Source organism: Tursiops truncatus, chromosome 5 (genome assembly GCF_011762595.2).
Source record: "Tursiops truncatus isolate mTurTru1 chromosome 5, mTurTru1.mat.Y, whole genome shotgun sequence".
Lineage (NCBI taxonomy): Eukaryota > Metazoa > Chordata > Mammalia > Artiodactyla > Delphinidae > Tursiops > Tursiops truncatus.
Genome location: NC_047038.1, coordinates 65,432,875 through 65,455,544, shown reverse-complemented (window position 1 = coordinate 65,455,544; position 22,670 = coordinate 65,432,875). Strand labels below are relative to the sequence as shown.

The following is a 22,670-nucleotide window of genomic DNA, read 5'->3' as shown; positions in this document are numbered from 1 at the left end:
CAAGGGCATTTTTCATAGAACTAGAACAGAAAATTTCACAATTGGTATGGAAACAAAAATGACCCCGAACAGCCAAAGCAATCTTGAGAAAGAAAAATGGAGTTGGAGGAATCAGGCTCCCTGACTTCAGACTATACTACAAAGCTACAGTAATCAAGATAGTATGGTACTGGCACAAAAACAGATATATAGATCAATGGAACAGTATAGAAATCCCAGAGATAAACCCACGCACACATGGTCACCTAATTTATGACAAAGGCAGCAAAAATATACAGTGGAGAAAAGACAGCCTCTTCAATAAATGGTGCTGGGAAAACTGGACAGCTACATGTAAAAGAATGAAATTAGAACCCTCCCTAACGCCATACACAAAAATAAACTCAAAGTGGATTAAAGACCTAAATGTGAGGCCAGACACTATAAAACTCTTAGAGGAAAACAGGCAGAGCATTCTACGACATAAATCACAGCAAGATCCTTTTTGACCCACCTCCTAGAGAAATGGAAATAAAACCAAAAATAAACAAGTGGGACCTAATGAAACTTAAAAGCTTTTGCACAGCAAAGGAAAACATAAAAAAGACAAAAAGACAACCCTCAGAATTGGAGAAAATATTTGCAAATGAAGCAACTGACAAAGGATTAATCTCCAAAATTTACAAGCAGCTCATGCGCTCAATATCAAAAAAACAAAAAACCCCATCCAAAAATGGGCAGAAGACCTAAATAGACATTTCTTCAAAGAAGATATACAGATTGCCAACAAACACATGAAAGGATGCTCAGCATCACTAATCATTAGAGAAATGCAAATCAAAACTACAATGAGGTATCACCTCACACCAGTCAGAATGGACATCATCAAAAAATCTACAAACATTAAATGCTGTGGATTAAATGGTGTGGAAAAAAGGGAACCCTCTTGCACTGTTGGTGGGAATGTAAATTGATACAGCCACTATGGAGAACAGTATGGAGGTTCCTTAAAAAACTTAAACTAGAACTACCATATGACCCAGCAATCCCACTACTGGGCATATACCCTGAGAAAACGATAATTCAAAAAGAGTCATGTACCACAAGGTTCATTGCAGCACTATGTACATTAGCCAGGACATGGAAGCAACCTAAGTGTCCTTCAACAGATGAATGGATAAAGAAGATGTGGCACATATATACAATGGAATATTACTCAGCCATAAAAAGAAACGAAATTGAGTTATTTGTAGCTTACGTACATCTAACATCAAGAATATTCCCCTATGACCACAACTATCTTAGACAAAATAGTTATCATGTTAAAGAAATTCAACACAGAGAAAACACTATTATCTAATATTCAATCCACACTCAAATTTCCCCAACCATCCCAATAATGTCTATTATAGTTACTCTTTCTCAATCAAGGATCACACATGGCATTTGGCTATCATATCTCCTTAGCCACCTTTCATCTGCAACAGTTGTAGGGGATGGGGATGTGTCTTTAATGACACTGACAGAATTAGGGAATGCAAGCCAGATGTTTTATGGGAATGTCCATCAATTTGGACTTGTCTGATTGTTTCCTCTGAATTGGATTAGGCTAATTATTTTGGTAGACACTCCATCAAGGTGATGCTGTGACTTCCTAGTACATCACTAGGACACTTGATATCACGGCACCCATTATAGGCATTGGTAAGTGTGAGCATGGACTATTTGTGTGATCTTAAAGCTACAGTGTTTGAATGTGGATACTAAATCATTTACACACCTTGAATTTCCAACTGTTAACAACAGTTATTCAAAAATCTTACTCCCCAAATCATATTCCAGTGCAGCTGTCTTTTATGTCTCTAATATAGTAACTCATTTTCGCATAAACCAGGAGATGCTAACTGCATTCTATAATAAAAGATCACATGGACCACAAACACTAAAGGCTTCACAAAGGAGGTGATTTTGCACTGGGTCTTGATACATAAATAGGATTTAGTCAAGAAGAGCAGAGAGAGAGAGTACCATATTCATAAGGAGTGTCATGAGAAAAGGCTTCATACATGACAGCGAATAACATCTGAAGACCTATGAATTGACTGTAATAATCCAGGCAAGAGATGAGGAAGACCGGCTCTACGCCTTATCTAGTGGCCAAGGAAATGCAGACAAGTAGACAAATGAAGAAAGTTTCCATATTCTCTGACAGCTCAGCTAGGACAAGTGCGTGTTTATGATGCCTTTACTGACATTGGTGGGTGGGAGTGGTCATTTAAGTCTAATTTTAATATGTTCAGTTAGAGGTGCTGGTACGACATCCAGATGGGGCTGTCCAATACACAGAACAAGAGGCCTGGAGTTCAGGAGAAAAAACTTGGTGAGAAGTGATGACTTGGGTCAATCCTGTAAAGAGTTGAGGTCATGAAAACAGACAAGAACGTGAGCGTAGAAAGGAAGCAGACAATAGATTTGAAGAGCAAACTCTGGAAGAACATTAACAGGATGGGGGAAGGGCACAGAAGGGTGGAAGTTCTGTTTCTTGTTGGGACCCCAACTAGTGCACTGGATTTTGGAAATGTTGATCTGAAGGTAATTGGAGGAGAGGATAAAAGAATTTGACCAGACCTGTAGATTCAGGAATCATGAGTGCTTAACTATACATAGGTAAGTATTTTTTTGGTCTAAAGATAACTCCGTTGTGTGTTTTTTTCCAACATCACCAAGAAATTAACTCAATTCTGATACTATTTACCTGGAGACAGTGTCAGATGGCCCAGGTCAAGGGCTCAGTCCCATTAAGACTGCCCCCACTTGAGATGTCAATCTCAAGTCCAGATTGGTAGCTGTGCTTCTGACCAACTAGCTATAAATCAGAGGTTCCCAAGATCCCCTCCTTGGATTTGATTAATTTGCTAGAGTGGTTCACAGAACACAGAGAAACATTTGCTTATGCTTATCAGTTTTTTATAAAGAATATTATAAAGGATCCAGATGAACAGCCAGATGAAGAGGTATATAGGGCAGGGTATGTGGGAAGGGGCAGAGCTTCCATGCTCTCTGGGTGCGCCACTCCCCTGGAATCTCCATGTGTTCACCAACCTGAAAACTCTCCAAACCATGTCCTTTTGGGTTTTTTATGGAGGCTTCATTACATAGGCATGACTGATGAAATCACTGACCATGGGCGATTGATTCAACTTCCAGCCCCTCTCCCTTCCCCAGGGGTCAGTGGGGTGGCACTGAAAGTTCCAACTCTCTAATCACGAGGCTGGTACCCCTGGCAACCAGCTCCCATCCTTGGGGCTTTCCAAAAGTTGCCTCATTCAGGTGGGGCTGAAAGGAGCTTGTTATAAAGAACAAGATACTCCTTCACCTTTATAGAACTGGAGCTATTTCAGGAACTGATGACAAAAGACCAAATATTATAAGAAAAGATGCTCCCATTGTTCTTATCGCTTAGGAAATTCCAAGGGTTTTAGGTGCTCTCTGCCAGAAACAGACAAAGCCCAAATATATATTGCTTATTATAAATCACAATATCACAATAACAAACGAGTAAAGAAAATATAAGTGATATAGGAGTGGGTAAGTGAGGAACTATTAGTTGGAAAAGAGAAAGAAAAAGGAGGCATCATGGAAAGGACAAAATGGAAAGGAAATTCAAAGGAAAAGAGAAGAAAGAAAAGTCAAGGATATACATGGGAGTAAAGCAACAGAAATCCGCTGGTTTTCTTGAATCACATTGCCTGCCTGTCCCAAAGTAGAGGCAATAGGTAAAGAACAACACTTGATCTGCTGTAAGAATCCAACATAAAGTTAATGCATGTGTCTCAAACCCTTAATTTTGCCAAAATTGTTTACGATTCACACTTTAAATTAATGTTTCAAAAACCCTTTTCTCGGGCTTCCCTGGTGGTCCAGTGGTTGAGAGTCTGCCTGCCGATGCAGGGGACACAGGTTCGTGCCCCGGTCCGGGAAGATCCCACATGCCGCAGAGCGGCTGGGCCCGTGAGCCATGGCCGCTGAGCCTGCGCGTCCGGAGCCTGTGCTCCGCAATGGGAGAGGCCACAACAGTGAGAGCCCCGCGTACCGCAAAAAAAAAAAAAAAAAAAATTAGTGCTGAGAATTATGAAACATATCAAAGCATGAAAAAAATCCTGCATCTGACTACATGTGAACATTTGAGTTTTACTGGGTTTAGATGGGTAGGTTCAGAAGACCCAGGGATTTGCTCAAGCAAGTCTCCAGACAACATTAGAATCACCTGTGTCCATTATGTCTTTAGAAAGTTGGCCTACAAATGTGGTACTTAAATGCAGGTAGATTTTTAAGATTGAAAACAGCAATTTATCATGAAAGTCCTGCTCGTTCAACATGAAATTTCTTTCTCTCTACCTCTTCTCCCCTTCATTCCAAAGGAATGCAGAGAAGAAATGAAATGAGAAAACCGTAATTACAATCGTCTTCCTCCCCTGGGGTCAGCCGAATTACCAGCCTCTCACCCCAAAACGAATTTACCTCTTTAAGAATGAATGTCATCCTTATCACTCATGGGAAAAATACAAAGATTAAGATGTCATTTAGGCATAACTGCAATCTTTCATTTTTAAGTGACCTCTCAGTTTAATGGCTTCAATGCGTTCTCATTCACGTGGAATATATACTGCAGGAGAAAACTGTAATAAATGGCACTGTCATGACCCTTAGGTTAGAGCAGAGGAATATTGGAAGATAAATCTCAATTCTGGATACTCACCAATCCTGCAATGGGGGTAGGCAATCTATTGATCTTTTTAACAAGTCCTGGCTTTATAGCATTCAGCAACCTGTCATGAAAAAGGCAGAATGTCAAGTGAGACATAAAGCAAGATGGATCCCACAAATCACCTTTATCCGAGGCTACAACTATACTGCTGAATAGGAAAAGCAGCGAATTTAAAGCATGTAGTAAATCTCAATAATCTATGAGTTTTCATGCAACCAAGTGAAGAGCTTTGCCAACACCAAGTTTGTCTGTGGCAGGTGAAGTTTTAGAATTTGGAAATGTTGGGAGAAAAGAACGGATGGAGGCTGGGAGGAGCTTCAGAGGAAAGGACAAAAATGTGAGCTGGATTGAGGCTGGGAGAGAAGTGTCTAGTTTTGAAGCCAGGTATTACTACACAGCAAGGCTCGTTCCCAATTCTCCTGGCTAAGGCAGGGGTCTCTCCAGGGACGCACTAAGTTCAGAGACCAACATCTATCTTTGCAAATGATTTGCCAAGACTAATTCTACTTCCAGACCCTCTTGCTCTTTGAGGAGAGTGGCTTGTTAAATGTGGTGAGCTTCACTTAAGAAAGGAAAGAATATGTTTAGCAGGAGGTTAACCAGTCATATCCTGAAGATTTTAAACAAGGCTGACCACAATTCCCTAGGTATAAAAGATATGTGAGCAAAACGTTTTTGGGGTAAAGGTTGAAATCACGTAAAAATGGTAATACAAGCAAAGGAATGCAAGAGAAACAACCATAACTGTTTGTCTTCAGGAAATGTCAGTTCAGAGTGAAAAGAAATAAGGAAGGCAACTTGTAAAACGAAAATAGGGTTGGCATCAGGGTGATGTGGTAGAATCGTAGCATTTGCCAACTAGGTTATTCATAAAGGAATTATTGAGGGTACAGGGCTGTCAAATGGAAGCATTTATTCTTATATTAGGGAATGAGAGGAGAGAAGATCAGGTAATTTATCTCAGGACACATGGCAAGAGAAACTTAGGCAGAGGTTTAGTATAATTCAGGGGTCAGCAAACTATGAGCCATGGACCAAATTTGGCCCAATGCCTGTTTCTGTAAACAAGTTTTACTGGAACACAGCCCTGTCCATTCATTTACATACTGTTTACTGCTGCTTTTGTGCTATGACAGCAGAGCTGAGTTACGTTACAACAGAGAACCTATAGCCCAAAAAGCAAACCATTTTTACCATTTGGCCCTTCACCAAAAAGTTTGCCAAACTCTGTTACCATTCATGCAATCTAAGGTTATAGTAAATTCTGAAGAACCTATGCTTGATAGATTTCTTCTAACCAGTAACAAAAGATTCTTTGAAATAGTTGAATAATTAGTCTTGAATTCAGCCTGTATTTTACTTTGACACCTCTGTGTATTGATATATTGAGAAATGTCACTACAATGGTTACAACAGACAGGATACTTCTGGTTTTGCACTAAGAACTGCCTGTGCTTGGTCACTTTCACTGCAATTCCAAATGCTGCCACCAGGAGGTAACACCCAGTGTAGACACAAAAAAAGTAGTGCCTTTTGGCCCATTGAGAGCCAAGATGGTGCTCCTTTCATGAATGTGCTGAATTTTAACCATGAATTTCTAATCTTCTTAAAAAGTGCTTTTTTTATAGCTTATTTTGGAATTATTCATTTTTCTAGTTAGAAAGCAACTTGTTCACTCTTCTCATTTTACGGTTTAGAAAACTGAAGCCTGACGATGATGATCTGATTAGTGGTACAGTCAGGCCCAGCTCCCAAGATCCCTGAATCAACACATTCTCTGGCAGGGTTAACATCCCATAGCATGTGATTCAAAATAAACAGATAGATACGATGTCTCCAAAGCAGATTTTAAATGTACAAAATTCTTAACATACATTACTTTTCTCATTAGTTCTTAACAGTGTCGTTTTAAATAGTATTTGTGCACAGTTGTTGAAAAAGGTCCTTGCGTGGATATGACTGCCGGTTAACCCAAGCTGGCCCCAGGCAGTCGGAGGCACCCCACCCTCTCCCCTGTCCTAGGAATGTACGTTCTGCCCACTATTCCCACAGTGGGAGCCACTGTCAAGCATTCAGCCTTGAGACAGTAGTGTCCTGTTGAGACCGTCTGGACTGAATATCTACTGAACCCAGTTAAAGCATCTGTACAAACTTTTAAGATTCTGGTAAGATTCTCCTCACCTTGCAGCCGCCCAAGACAAGCATCATATGTAAGTTCTCTTGCTTATTAACCCTGCCACCTACAAATCTGGAGCTATCTGCCTCTTTCTTCGGGCTCTCCTTGCCTTCCGTGTCTGGGGACCAGATTTGAATTTCATGCTGGGAAATCCTGAGGTTGCCAACCAACAGTGTTGACAATTCAAAAGGAACCAAAAGGATATCCAGTAAAACTTAAGTTTCACTGTCACCAGGATCCCACGGGGCCCTAGACTATTCCCTGAAGGTAACCTTAAAGACTTCCAAAGAAAATGTATAAAGATATTTGTAATTTTTAAAAAAAAGACAGGTGTAGCATATAACATGCACTGTCCTACATCGTATTTTTCCACTTAGCAATGCATAATGGAAATTAAATAATTTACACTGGAGAGCATGCCTTACCAATACGTGTGGACCTATGTCCTTCTTAATACCTGTGGACAAACTGATGAGGAGATGGGAGAGGGGGGTGACAGCGTTGGCTCTGAAGTCCAACTGACTGAATCCAGAGTCCAGCTTGGTCACTCATCGGAGGAGTGACTTTGGGCAAGTCCATTAACACCAGTTTCCTCAACTGTCATAGAGAAACAATGGTAGCAATTGCATAGGTGTCAGTGAGGCTTACACGTGACAAAATATGTGAGACGCTAGCACAGAGCCCGGTGCATAATAAGTTCTCTATAAATGGTTCTCTACATCTGTGTATAAGTATTTATTTAAACTAATTCAATTCACAGCATTCTAGATCAACTACTTTCTCTAATACTTTTAGATTTTTCTAATGAAATAAAATACCATTATATCAGGTCCCTGAACTTTGTTTCTAATTATCCAAAGTAAAACAAAAATAACAAATACCCTACCAAAAAATTCATAAATTAAGAATCTTTTTTAAAAGAGGTACCCATTTTGTCTTCTATATCTAAGAATTGTATTATTTTTAGTAACAACGGATCCATCAACTCCTCTTTTATACATGTTTAGATTTTTAAACAGTTTTAAATGCTTCATTATATTCATCCTTTGTAGAATTATAATTATATGGCAGAAATCTTTCCTGTCACATGAAGTTGTAAAAAAAAAATTATAATGATAGACCTTAATTAAAAGAGCAACCAAAAAAATTTACTATGATGTCTATCCAAATGTTTAACAACAAATTAAAAGATAAAATGCCACAGTGCTCTTAAATATTTGGGATATTTTCAAGATCAAGGCAGCTGTATTTTTTCATGTAAACATTGCCCCGGTTCCGTACACAGTTTACAGTACACGACAATAAAAGATAACATTGAATTCACATTGTAGAAATGCCCACCACCTGCTTATCTTGTATTCTGCATTAAACTGAGAGCATTTTTTGTATATATTAGAATCAGATAAGAGGTTCAACAAAACAGCTATAAGCATGAGTCAAGGATATTTTATTCACTTGATATTTTATTAAAAACCACTGTTGCCCTCCTATTAAAATATAAATATTTTCAATAAATATTTATTGATGACATGCTTTAAAGTAATGGTGATGATATTAATATTTTATTACTTAGGAACCTTCTGAAATGCATTGTTCCCCCGCTCTCCTGTCCTGCAGAGACAGGTCATGTATTCACTCCACCATTTTTATAGAAGAAAAGCTTGAGCCCCAAACAGGTGTGAAGCCTTCCCCAGAGACATGCACAGCTAGTTGGCAGCCCAGTTTGGAAAGCCTACTGCAGCTTGGTGCTTTAGAAAGTCCAGCTTCAGTGTGTAGCATCAAAGCACAAAACAATAACAACAACAAACGGCAGAAAACAAACAAAACCCAAAAACCCAATAAAAAACTATCTAAATACAATGTGAGAATATTAACACTAGGTGGGAGTAAAAGGAAAACGGAAGCGGGTGTCTGCTGGGAAATGGTCACGTTTCATCTATGGATGACATACTACATCCTCAGGAGGAATTCCAGAGAAAAGGAGGCGGTCACTCACTTGTGGCAACTCCCCACTTAGCAGAACCCCACACCGGTTTCCCACCTGTGAGCCCCAAAACCTATAGCTAGAAGGAGAACAGTCTGCCCTCTCTGTCTGGTAACAGATTAAATTTGTACTCATCTGAAGACATTTCTGGGATATTGGCATAATTTTAGATAACAAAAAAACACTGGTGTCATTCCATGTCTCCTGCATAAATTTACCCACAAAATAAAGATAATTTAAAAACTGGAGATATGAGAGCTAATTAGGATGAACTAATATCCAGATATTTATTTATCCAGCAATTATTTATCAAGTGCCTGCCGTGTGTTGCACACCGCTCTAGACCCAGGGAAGGCAGTAGTGGAGAAGACAAATGAAAGACCTGCCCTTTAGAACTTATCTCCTTAGAACAAATGAGTATGTGGGGCAGTGGGAGGAACAGAAAATAAACAAGTAAATAAATGAGAGGAAAATTTCAGATTGCATAAGCACTGGGAAGACAAGCACCGTAACCCCTGCGGGTGGTACTTGAATCAGGTGATCAGAAGGCTGCTCTGGGGAGGTAACATTTGGGGAAGAAATGGGAAGATACAAAAGTATTAGCCAAAGAGAGACCGGAGACAAGAGTTCCAGGCAGAATGAACAGTAAGTAGAAAGGCCTGGAGACAGGAGTGGGCTTAGTATATTCCAGGGCCAATGTGGCCAAGCAGAGTGAGTGGAAGGAGGAAACACATGACATGACAGCCAAGGTGTACACAACATCCAGGCTCAGGTAAGGTGTCTAGATTTTTTTCTAAGTACGATGTACTTAGAAGTACATCAGATTTTTAAGATGAAGACTGAAATGATCTGATTTATACTTTTAAAACAGCATCATAGGCAAGTAGTATTAAAACAAATTTATAACTATGTATAGAAAATTGGTGTTTATTAAAAAATCACGGGTATCAGATAGATGAATAAAACATCATAAATAACTTATAACGCTCAGCAGTGTTATCATGAAGAGAGTGTAATGAATTTGGAGGAAGTTGTCTAGGTTTTAATGGGTAAAACACACATTAGCTATGAGCTACTGGGAGGTCACTTGATCAAAGTCTCAGTTTTCCCCTTAATAAAAATGGGGATTTGGGGGCTTCCCTGGTGGCGCGGTGGTTGAGAGTCCGCCTGCCGATGCAGGGGACACAGGTTCGTGCCCCAGTCCGGGAAGATCCCACATGCCATGGAGCGGCTGGGCCCGTGAGCCATGGCCTCTGAGCCTGCGCGTCCGGAGCCTGTGCTCTGCAACGGGAGAGGCCACAGCAGTGAGAGGCCCGTGTACCGGAAAAAAAAAAAAAGGGGGGGGGGGGATTTTGAAAACCTAACCTTCCATCCAGAACTGTGGTGAGGAGCCAGCGGGACAATGTGTGCTGCTAGCATTTGGTAAATGGAAACTTGCATATTCACACTCATTTGGTATACTGAGCATGTCCCTTTTTGTTAAGTAAGTGCATTTTAGTTTCAACTTTTCCATCAGTCAGCTGCCAAAGACTAAAATAAGTTTCACTTATTTTCTGGCCACCTTTGGATAAAAAACCTCACATAAATGAATCAAGTCAACAGATGTGTATAGCTTGCTCTCTCTCTCTCTCTCTCTCTCTCTCTCTCTCTCTCTATATATATATATATATATATATATGGTAAGAAATGACTAAAAACAGGAAGAAAAGTTTTAATCTTGGATAATCCTCAATTACAAAAAGTTAATGACACAAAAAAAGCAAAAATGCATGCTTCTGATATGATAGAAATGAAATCGTGTCTACTAAACTCATATTCCAAATCTAAAACACACTGTGACCTATTTCAAGTAAGGCTGTCCACATGTTCCTTTATGTACTCAACAAATATTTATTGGGCGTGCATGATGCTCTGGCCCAGAGCTGGGCACGGGGGACACAAAGGAGGACAGGGCAGACCCCAGGTCTATCCCTCATGGGGCGCGCTCACTAAGAGATTTAAAACCTACAGGAAGACCAAAACTGGGCACATGTGTAGTTCATTGTCATGCTACCTAATGCATGGCCATCTTGAGTTTTTGAGAAGGTGAATTAAAGACATACTCTGCACACATTCTGTGGAATCCAATTCTTAAAAGATTAAAGATTAGATTCCTTAAAGAAACAATTGTTGAGACATCCAGGAATGAGGCTGATGTTCTGATTCAACCACAGGCTGTATTTTGTAATTCTTTTTAACACTTAATATCCAGCTTATGGTAGCCTCTCAATGATTGTTTAATGGTTATGAAATACAAACTGAAGAAATCTGTGTCTATCTGCAATTTTAAAAAACCCCTCAAATCCCTACTGTGGGACAGAGAGGTTCTGTTTCATACCGACTCTTCCAACAGCTGATATAATAGCTCTTCAAGGGGCACAATACTGTGAATACTGCTACAGAAGATACAAGACCATCCAAATGTTAGGAAATATACCAATGGGCAGCTTATTTTTTTACTGGACTGTAATAAACATTAAAGGTAAAAATTTTAAAGGGTTGCAAAATCCAGCTTACTCTATACATCATTCAATTCAGAAATTCAAGTCTAATAATTATCCTAGAGTTTGGGGGAGAGCAGAGACACCATCTAGACCTTGAACCCAGGGTTGGGAAGTTCATGCTTAATCTCATGGGAAATCACTTTATTCTTTGCAACAAGAGATTACATCATCATTTCATTTAGCTTGGTTTGCACAGCTGCAATAGGCAACTATGATCACAAAATTACCTACTTTGTGTCCCTTTTAATTTGGCTCAAGAGTGTTTTCCTATGCAGTTTCCTTGATCACTTTCTGGTTTGACTATGTACCCTGGACAAAGGTGTGCGCACTTTCATTTAACCTAACACGGCAACTGTTTTTGAACCTAAGCATGAGATCAATTTAACCTTGACTATAAACCTGTTACAGATGTCATTTTTAGAGATTTCTTTTTAGAGTTGCCTTGGCAAAGGCAGGCAAGTTAAAAAACCTTTTCTGAGGTCAAGAAAAAATTGACTAAAACGTGGGGGAAAGTGAAACTTGAACCAAAGGGGAGTTTCATTTGAACAAAATAGTGATGGAATGCAAATTGCCGTCATTAATATCTACCAAATGTTTGTGGGGTGCTATGCCTTGTCTAGACTGTGTGAAGTATAGGTCTATTTAAGCCATTTGCCTTCAACATACCTAAAGAGATCATAAGGACTTTAGAAGGTCTTTGTAGACTTGAAATTCCAAGAAATTGGGCCTAACTGTGAATTCTAGGGCTCAACAGTGCTGTTACTATCCTAAGACACCTCCCAAGGCAGCAGCTGCTCCCCAAACTCATCTCCTTTCTCCCCTAGACACACAGCTAGGCTACATCTCTCAGCCTCTTTTGAAGTTTTCTGTAGTAATATAAGAGTTCTGACCAATGGAGAGTGGGCAGAGTAACATATGTCATACCTACGCCTGTCCCTAAAACCTCTCCCAAGCAATTCTCCATTCCCTCCCTTGCCTCCCCCCATTCACTAGTTAGATGTCAGCACCAGGGAAGACTTTAGAAATCACATGTTGAGGATGGAGTCTCTGTTAGCTGGGGTCCCTGAACAACGACTGGGAGCAGAGTCATCGCCACCCTTTCCTGCTGCCAAAACTGAGCTACACGAGAGTGAGAAGGACGTTTTCGTTGCATTAAACCACTGAGAGTTAGGAGTTTATTAGTTACAGCAGCCAGCATTACCTTAACTATTAAAGCTCTCCAGGAGGTCTTTTCTCAATAAAAAGGGGCCTTACTTTGCCAAACTGTACCCAGGAAAATCCTGTCCTAAAACGCAAAATTAAACACCTGGGCACATCCTTTCCCCTGGGTCTTGTTGGGAGGCAGCAGGACGCAGAAGAGTTCAAATTTGGGCCATTGTAAGCAAATGGACCCATTTTTATTTTCCTACATTTGCTAGGGGTAAAAAGTCTTCTTGCCTATCACTTCTGCTCTTAATACTAAAACAAACAAACAAACCCAAAAAGCAAACAAAAAAAGCCAACAGTGATGAAATCATCTATAAACATGAAAGGGAAACTCCAGCAATTATCTGAATATCTTGGAGTCCTTTTGATTCATTTTCAATGTCTCTCACAGTCTCACCTTTGCATACCATCCTTGCTGTCTAGAAATTACAGAATTTTTGGATTAGAAAAGGCCTAAAAATCAGTTAAAAATCTAGGAAAGGAAACTGTCACCAGGCACATATCTGAGATCAGAGATCCTAAGTGGTAGAGTTAGGGTTACAAACTCAGGTTCCTACACTGAGAAGAGTGCTTTACTTCTTGCATTTCAATAACTAGTCTCCAGCCACCAGTCTCTGCCATCTTAATCAATCTGCCCAATGCACCCCAAACCGACCCCATCTAAACCCTGGCTTTGGCCATGTTGCTTCCTTCCTCCAATGACTCCCAGGCTCCTGAGTGCCCACAGGATGCCCTCCAAATGCCTTCACCTGGTAATCAAGCCCCTTCATGCCCAAGCTGCCTTTCCCACCGTGCCTCCCACGCAAGGTCCTCCCCGCTTTTATAAGCTCTAAGTTTAAGATGGCACATGTGATCAATGAACCGTGAAAGCTGGCAATACGTGAAGAGACTTTAGCGTAACCAAATAAAATGGCGCCTGAAGTTACACCGACACAGGCAATGATACGTGTAATCATCACTGTGCTATGTAGTAATTATGTACAAATGATTGTAATTGGTATTTCTTTTGCACAGCTAAAACCTGGTACTGCTGGGTTTACTGTCAGGAGGGTGGGAGAACACTTGGAATGCGAAATTGCTGGGATGCAGCTCGGAAAGGAAGCCAGTTCCTTGCTCTCCATACTTTTTCAGCAAGAAGCACTCAGAACCAAGAGTTCCAGGATTGAGACCCATAAAATTCCAACAGAAATAGGAACCTCCAGAGACAGAAAGACCTGAGGTGCAAATCTCAGCTCGGCAACTCCCTAGGCAAGTTATTTAAGTATTCAACATTGAGACTCAGTTTCCTCCTCTGAAAAATGGGCACAATAATACCTCTTGGTCATGGCATGAGAGTGTGAAATAATGCGTATCATACATTTGGCACAGGCCTGGTGTACAGTGCGCACTTCATAAGTGGAAGTTATTAACATCTCTTCCCTGCCGCCCTGCCATCCCCTTCCCCGGGCTGCCAAGCAGGTTTGGACCCCAGCCCTGCCCACAAGTGGGAATCTGATGTGTTAACTATTGGCTCACTTCTGCTCCCAAGCATCCTGTCTGTGGCTAAAGCGAGGTTGGGAGTTGGGAGAGACGGAAGCACAGAAGTGAGGGAATGAGATAATGTCAGTCCTTTCGGAGGGCAGGCTTGCAAGGGCACGGTCGCTAACACTGGGGATGGGGAGGAAGGAAGGGAGGAAGCAGCAAAGCAAAGGCGGTAAGCAGTCCAAGGACAATCTCGGCGGCACCACAGCCGTGTCCGCAGCTGCCTCTGGCCCTGCTTCACTGCCAAAGCCTAGCTATCCTTTAATTCCTGCCAAGGCTCCTGTCCCCCCATCTCACTTGCTGTCCTGAGGGTGATGGGGAAAAGGCAAGTACTGAAGAGGCCCTTTGCTATCCTGGAAAGGGGAGGTCAGCTCCTAACGTGGCTAGTTATCATTCTGAATCAATTTCCTATTCATTCCACATGTTGTTATCAAACACCCCACACCAGGTGCCAAGCTAAGCCCAAACCCCACCAGGAAACTGGGTTCTACATGGGCCCGACACTAACACAGACGTGATATGGGTTACATAAGACGTTCCCCCCATAGAACACTAGTCTATGGGGAGATAGTTTCCAAGTTCTAAATGAGTGGCTTGGAAAAGAACTTTGGAAACATAGAATGTACATAGTAAGATGGTAAATTAAGGATAGACATAGCAAGACAAGTGTAGGAAGCATTTCTGCTTCTTCTCGGGAAGCATGACATTTTTTTCAAATATTCGTGTTCGGTGCACAGCAGAAAGTAATCAAAAGTCTCCACGGCCAACAGATGTCATTTCCTAAAAAACAACCTAATCTCATTGAATCTCCTCTGAATAGAGACCATGCTGGCTGTCTACTGCCCACTGGATGCTGTTTAAACTCCTTAACATGCTATTCCAGGTCTTGTGCAAATGGACCTGATACCTACCTTTCCTCTCTGGCCTGCCCCATTTCATCCTAGGCTCTGGCCACAGTTCCTTCCGTGAACATGCAAAACTCCCTCACATTGCTGAGCACTTCCACAAGCTTGCTGCTCCCTCTGTCTGACTTGCCTTTCCCACAGGCCTCCCCTCTTTCTTTTTCCCCTTAATATGAAGCGGGAAGTCTATTTCTGCATGGTTAACTTTAGAAAGGAATCATTTATAAACTGGGTCCTTGGTGGGCTATCTAAGAAAAGGTCCTCTCCTGTGGGTAACCGAAGGGAAACATTTAGAATGGCATGCTTGAGGCAAGAATTTTGCACACTTCACTGTGGGAGGCCAGCGCACCCAACCTGATAGCCCAGTAGAGACCATCAAAAAATGGATTATTAAGGAAATACAATTAGGGAGCTACTAAATCCTCTCAAATACAAGCAAAGCCTAATCCAGCAGGTAAGCCCACAGGCATCCAGTGGGATAGGCCGGTTTCTCCTCTGCCACACAAGCAGCCCATATTTAAACCTGTTGTTATATATATATTTTTTTAAGTCAATTGATCATTCCAATAAATGTGTAATAAATTTGTTCAGGAGGAAAGAGATTAAGCCTGTGATTTCCATGAGCAGAAGTTTAATATTTATCAAGGCACAGATTGATAGGGTGAAGGAAATCACATTTTGAGGGAAGTGGTTCCTGAATGATAAATATGCTAAAATAAGTTTCAAACACAGTGTTGGAAGCATGAAATCAAAACATACTTGCCATATATATTAAGAGAAAAGAAGTTGCAACAAGGATTATATACTTTTAAATGAAAAAAATATTTGCAAAGGTAGATGAGCTTCAGAACGTTTCAGATGCACACAAAAGCCCCCCCTCCCACAAGTAGATTCTTGTAATTGATGCTAGCGCACAGTTTGAATGGGAACAGTTGAATCCCCCCCTACACACTGTGCTGAGTCCCTCTTTTAAATAGAAACTGAGGGATGTTTATTTGGTGAGTATTCAAAGAAAAAAATAAAAAGGCAATACTGGAAGTCCATTTTGCTCATCATGAATCCTACAAATTCTCCTTCCATATCCTTCATCCGTTTTCATCTTTCCTAACAGAAGACTGTCAGGGATACTCAGTTCTTGCCTAAGGCCCTACCTAAGCCATGCCAATCTTCAAACAAAAAGCAGCTTTTCACTGGAGATCTTTACTAAAAGAGTGGGTTGAAATGTCCTTACTTGAACCTAAAAGCTTAATGAGTCTTGGTGCCAAAGAGCTGGGGACAGGCCAAGTCAGTGAGGCCAGTTGTGATTTGGCAGAAAGACAAGGGAGAACCCTACATAGGAGGCCTATCAAATTCTTAACCAGTCCACTAAGGCCAAAATCAGTAAGGGCAAAAGGACCCAAGTTTGCTGAGATTTAAGTGAGCATCTGGGTTAGAGAAAGAGCTCTAGATGAAGAGCTGGAAGACACTGTGCTCTACAACCTGGGGTCTCCATCTCATCATCAACAAGGGAGTGGTGGGACGATCTGATCCAGGTCGTTCACCTACTGCAGTTACAGAGAGGATAAAATAAGGGAAGGGTTTGTGAATACTGAACAAGGTAATGGTGACTGGAAGACACCAGTCTGGAATCACCAACCACTGGGGTGACCATGCACACACACACACCCCCCGACGCACATGTGCGTACATACATACATACATCCGTACCTACGTACATACAGTTAGCTGAGGACTGTCCCAGGTTTCGTTTGTTGTTCCAGCATCTCAGCTGATTAACACCTTCTTTCACTCTCAAAAGCGTTTTGTTTGATATATGGTCACTTCACTATTAAGCCATTGGGTCTAACTAATCTCATCTCCTTATCAATAGTTGAGGAAAATACTCCATGTATAGTTTATATTAGATAAGGTCTCTAACAATAGCCTATTGAAATGATGCAAAAGCATGAGCCAGAGCTCAGACCATCAAGTCAAATCATGATCAGTTGATTGGCAGTTCCCAGAGATGGCTATTAACTGACAAAAGTCTTCAGTGCCTCCCTCTACCAGTGAGACAGGACTTTTTGGAGCTGACCTCTGGCAGGGCCATGCAATACAAGTGACCTCCAGCTCCTTAGAAGTCTTCTTAGCTTCCTTGGTTTCCATGACACCACGCTCCCTGGGTTTTCTCTCGTCTCTCTGATAGCCTCTCTGTGAGCTTCTCTTTCTCTCATCTCTGACCAGGGAGAAGAATTCCTCAAACTGGAACCTTGCTCTGCTGCTCTTTCTTGATGTGATCTTTCCCTGAGAGAGACTGTCATATATCACAGCTTAACCCTGATGTCCACCCATGGCTGGCAAGTCCAATTCAAATAAGTTAAATCCATCATCTCACCCCTAAGTTCTGCCTTTGTCCCCAGTAGCCTACAGGACTCTCTGCCTGAGTGGACTGTCTGTACCCTAAACTCAGTCTGCCCAAACTGAAATCATGACCTCTCCCACCAAATAAAGGACCCCTTCCAACTTGCAGCAAGGGCCCACCCTGCTTGTCATTAACAACTGAAACGCTGAAGTGATTTTTTAGTCTTTTCTTTCATTCATTTATCCCTATACCCTACCAAGTCCTGTTGATCTCTTTTAAATTCCTCTTGTTTTCATTGCTCTGGAGATCACACCCAAAACTCCTTTTGTGGTTTCAAGACCCTGTGCAATCTTTTTTTTTTTTTTTTTTTTTTTTTGCGATACACAGGCCTCTCACTGTTGTGGCCTCTCCCGTTGCGGAGCACAGGCTCCGGACGCGCAGGCTCAGCGGCCATGGTTCATGGGCCCAGCTGCTCAGCGGCATGTGGGATCTTCCCGGACCGGGGCACGAACCCGTGTCCCCTGCATCGGCAGGCGGACTCTCAACCACTGCGCCACCAGGGAAGCCCGCCCTGTGCAATCTTGATCCTGCCTACTTCTCTTCTTCATCCATCCTCATCTCATATCATTGTCCTCCCTGTTTCCTACATTTTCGCCAAGTAAGTCTTCTTGCAACTCCTATAGTACGTGGAGCTTCTATCTTAAGAATCTCAAACATGTTATTCTCTCAGCTAGAACATGTTTCCTCCCTCCTTTCACCTCTCTTCCCTCTTTCTGGGCCAATTTCTGCTCTTCATTCAGGTCTCTACCTACATGTCACTTCCTCAAGGAACTCTGAGGTTAACATACCACATGGGGTCAGGATTTAGATTCCAGATCTGATCAGGATGCCCCGGTTACATGACGTTATGGCATAGTTTACTAGTGGCTACAGTCACTTGCCACACCTGTAAGCAGGTTCTTAAAAAGGTTAATTGGATGAAGAAAGGGACACCTCCCGCCCCAACCCCCTGCCAGGCAGATCTCCCCTGTGTTTGCCAAACACATCATCCTCATTCCTGTCCCCAAACCTTTCCCCCACTCTTGTTCCTGTGTAGTCTGCCCTCTCTTTCCCTCAGCCTATTCTCACCTTAAGTAAAGATGTAACATCTCTCCAATAACTGTCTCCCAAACTACAACAATCTCCCCTTGTTTAACTTCTATTAAATTTGGGGATTAAATCTTAGTCACTTTTGCATTTACTCATACACTGGTTTACACAGTAACCACTGCTTTGTGTGTGCGCCAACGCCCAAGCCCATTATAAAACTCTTGAAGATCAAGGATCAAGCCTTACACGCCCTTTTTATGCCCCTCGGTGCCTAGTGTGGGGCTGTGCAGAACAGAGTCAGTATCCAGTAAGTCCTCCGTGTGACAAAATGTCTCCACGGGAAGCTACGCCATCAACTCCCAACCTGTCCTAGAAGATGAGTGCGTATCCGTGGCACACCACGTCTTATGTTGAAATCAGGACAAGAATCTAAGACAAGCCCTCCTTCTTAGAATAAGCAGCTCATTCATCGGCAATGATACAGACAAGTATTTGCCAACAGGTTTCTTATCTTCAGAAAATTATTTCAGCAACATAAGAACTGAGACAAAAATCCACTGAGCCATTCTTTATTGGTCACTTATTGGCAGACCAACATACTCGGACTTTGCATTCCATCAAAACGTGTCTGCAGGACAAACCCCAGAAGTTCACTTCTATGACTCCTAAGAAGATAGAGCTATCATGGAGAATCTTATAGGTAAAGAAAGCAGAAACTTCCATCTGTTGAACTCCCAGTCTTCAGGGATGGGTCCATTCTTTATGTAAAATTGTGTGTGTGTGTGTGTGTGTGTGTCTGTGTGTGTCTGTGTGTGTGTGAAGGAGAGGGAGGGGTAGAGTGTGGAGGGAAGGAGAGAAGAGGAGAAGGGAGAGAAACAGGATAATACTGATGATGACAGCAAAAAAACTGGGAGAAAGTTAATGATCTAATGAGGATTAAATGCCTAGGTAGAACTCTTACTACTGGACTCAATTTATCCAACAGCTGTTTGTAACAGATATATTGTGTGCCAGACCAGTGTCCAAGGGGGGAAATCCGAAGATAAATAGAAGAGGTCTTCAGGAAGCTTTCAATCTGGTACAGGAAGGAGACGTGGGATAAAGAGGTCGAGTGCTGTGACAACAGCTAGTGCGGAGGCTGTACAGGTACTTAGACGCCAGGGAGGAACCCACTAACTCTGCCCAGAGTGTTCTGGAACAACTTCCCAGAGAAAGAAACCACAACATACTGGAGGAAGCAGGAGGAAATGACATCACCACAGAGGTCCAGGCCACTGTTTTCAAAACAATCGCTCTCAGCCTTGAGCTCTGACAGCCTAAGTTCATTATTCACAGATGATCAAGTTTGTAAGGGACCCAAATGTTCTTGCCCAGTTTTTGATCACAGGCTAGGCAAAAGGAGCTAGGAAGTAAGCCTCCAGTTGGTTCATCCTGTGGCTTGCTGGCAGCCCAGTGAGAGAGCTGACGGGTGCACAGTGACACAGAGTTGCACTGACTGTGTCATATTTATAATTGACTTTAGGCCTATCTCCAACAATAATAATGAAAATGGCGAGCGATCCGGGATGCCAGCCCAGCGCCAGACACCGCGGAGCGGTTCACATATTCTCTCACTGGAATCTCTCAAGTATCTTATGAGGTATGAATTTTCCCCATTTCGTGGACAAAAGGAGAAAAGCTAACATTTAAGTGCCTGCTATGTTACAAGCACTAAAGAGTTTATACACATTATCAATTCATTTACTCCTCTGAACAGCCCCATGAATTAGGTATACTTATATCTGGTTTTATAGATGAGGAAACTGGGGTTCAGGGAGGTGAGGTAACTTGCCTAAGGACACACAGGAGGCAAATCTAGGATCTGGACTGGCCACTAGGTTGAAGCATATGAAATCACATTATCTGACTGGTTTTGTTCTACTAATACAACAATTGCATTGGATTCAACCTAGGAGTTCCCAAATCCATTCACTTTCCACTATGCTCTCCATAAACAGATTTGAACTGGCTTTTGTTAAATATATATTCTTGGATAGTAACCAAAAAGAATGAAAAGGGTGAGGCAAGGGTGTGAAACCAAACCACAGAGAACAAAGGAGAGCGTATACACTGCAACTAGATGCAATTATTATTATTATCATTTTACTGTACTAACTTTCTCTCTTTCTGTCTATGCCTCTTCTGTCCTGAAGCATTTGCATATAGTTGTAGGGTATATGGAGTATCATTACATTATTCTTGTCACTTCTCCGTAAGTTTAAAATTTTTCAAACTAAAAAGTTGGCAGGGTGGGGTGGACTTGTAAAGAGACTCATGAGAAAAACCTTTCTTGAAAAGGTATTTGATTTCCCCAAATAGCGCTTTGCACTGCCTGAACTACTTAACTTTATGAGGGTAAGCAATTCACATCCAAAATTAAGTCCATAGTCCTCATGGGCTGGCAAACTCTTTCTGTAAAGGACCAACAGGTAGTAAACATTTTTAGGCTCTGTGAGCCCCATACAAACTCTTGCTTTGTTTCGATTTGTTTTGTTTTGTTGTTTACAACTCTTTTAGAATGTAAAAACCGTTCTTAGCAAGAAGGAAGGCCTGCACAAAAACAGGACATGGGCCAGAATTTGCCAACTCCTGATACAGACGGAATTCCATAGCGTTCTATCTATATAATAAAGTCTTAGGAAAACAAGTCAGAAACTTTCCTTTCTGGAATATTTCACAACAGTCTCTCTGATCTGGGTTCAGGGAACTAGATGACAGTCATTACTGGCTCCATACTGGGAGTGGCTTCCTTAGGGAATAGTCTTTGCAGCCTTTCTTTTAAATTCTTAAGTCCCCAAGTACACAATGCGGTATTCATTTAACATTTCAAAAAGCATGACACTTGTCACACATTTGCAGCTTTGTCAAACTTTGACCCTAGGCCATTTAGTTAATGCTCAGCGGAGAGCTCACATCATTTGAGCATTTAACCTCCAAACTTCAACTACACACACTTGGCAAAAACAACAGAGGAAAAGAGAGACAGAGCAAAAATACATCTACTATAATTCTATCTGGCACAGGCACTCTATTTTATTCTTGCCATTAGTTATACATTTATGCATAAGTATTACTGTTTTCGGGGGTACATGTGCGAGGGCAAGTGTACTGCATTTCACAGGCGAAGTAAAAGAGCTCCCAGGGCGATTCTGAGGCTACTCAATTTCCATCTTATGTGCTGCCTGGAGGTGCCAGTCTTTTCTCTCTCCTATCTCTGTAGTCTTTAGTACAGGTCCACCAACCTCATTTGTCGCCATCAAGTTTGGACAGGCTTACCTAAGAATACTGAAACCCCTACACTGTCAGCCGACCATAGCCTCCTACCCCCTCAGCTCTCTCACGCCCTCCCTCTCACTGGACTTGCCTTCTTGTCTTAAGACGGTCCACCAGGCCCTTGATGCTTATATTTTTCCAAGACCACCAACCCCACACAGTCCTCCTTCTTCCTCTGTCCAGCTGAGACGCCGTGGTTACCCTCTGTACTGCATTTCTCCCCAAACTCTAGGTTTTCCGGCACCAACTCCATCCCACCGCCACCACCCAACCTCTTGCTTTTCTCTCCCATTAAAATCCCAACTCTGGACACAGGACAATGATTAAGAGCAAAAGCAAAGGAATCAGACTTCTGAATTTAAATCTTTCTCATCTGGTACAACCTTAGCCTAGTTATTTAATCTCTGTACCTCAGTTACTTGCTCTGAAAAATGGGTATCATAATAGTCCTTGTAGGCCACAGGTAAGTTTAGAATCGGGCTGGCAAGAGGAAAACCAGACCCCAGGCCCAGAATATGCCCTTCTGTTTGAGAAGAACTGTGAGGTTTTTTTCAGACTCATAAACAACCACGATATTTTTTTTAACATCTTTACTGGGGTATAATTGCTTTACAGTGGTGTGTTAGTTTCTGCTTTATAACAAAGTGAATCAGCTATACGTATATCCCCATATCTCCTCCCTCTTGCATCTCCCTCCCACCCTCCCCATCCCATCCCTCTAGGTGGTCACAAAGCACCGAGCTGATCTACCTGTGTTATGCGGCTGCTTCCCACTAGCTATCTATTTTACGTTTGGTAGTATATATAAGTCCATGCCACTCTCTCACTTCGTCCCAGCTTACTTTCCCC

At 41.8% G+C, this 22,670-nt stretch overlaps 1 protein-coding gene across 6 annotated transcripts in view; it reads right to left on the bottom strand.

Annotated features, from left to right (window-relative positions):
* LIMCH1 (LIM and calponin homology domains 1) overlaps window positions 1-22,670 on the bottom strand; it is a 348,866-nt gene that overhangs the window by 171,202 nt on the left and 154,994 nt on the right. For all 6 annotated transcript variants that reach the window (XM_033856961.2, XM_073805190.1, XM_073805188.1 and 3 more), the window contains exon 3: window positions 4,739-4,808. In XM_033856961.2, the coding sequence (XP_033712852.1) occupies window positions 4,739-4,808 (70 nt within the window). The remainder of the gene's footprint in view (window positions 1-4,738; window positions 4,809-22,670) is intronic.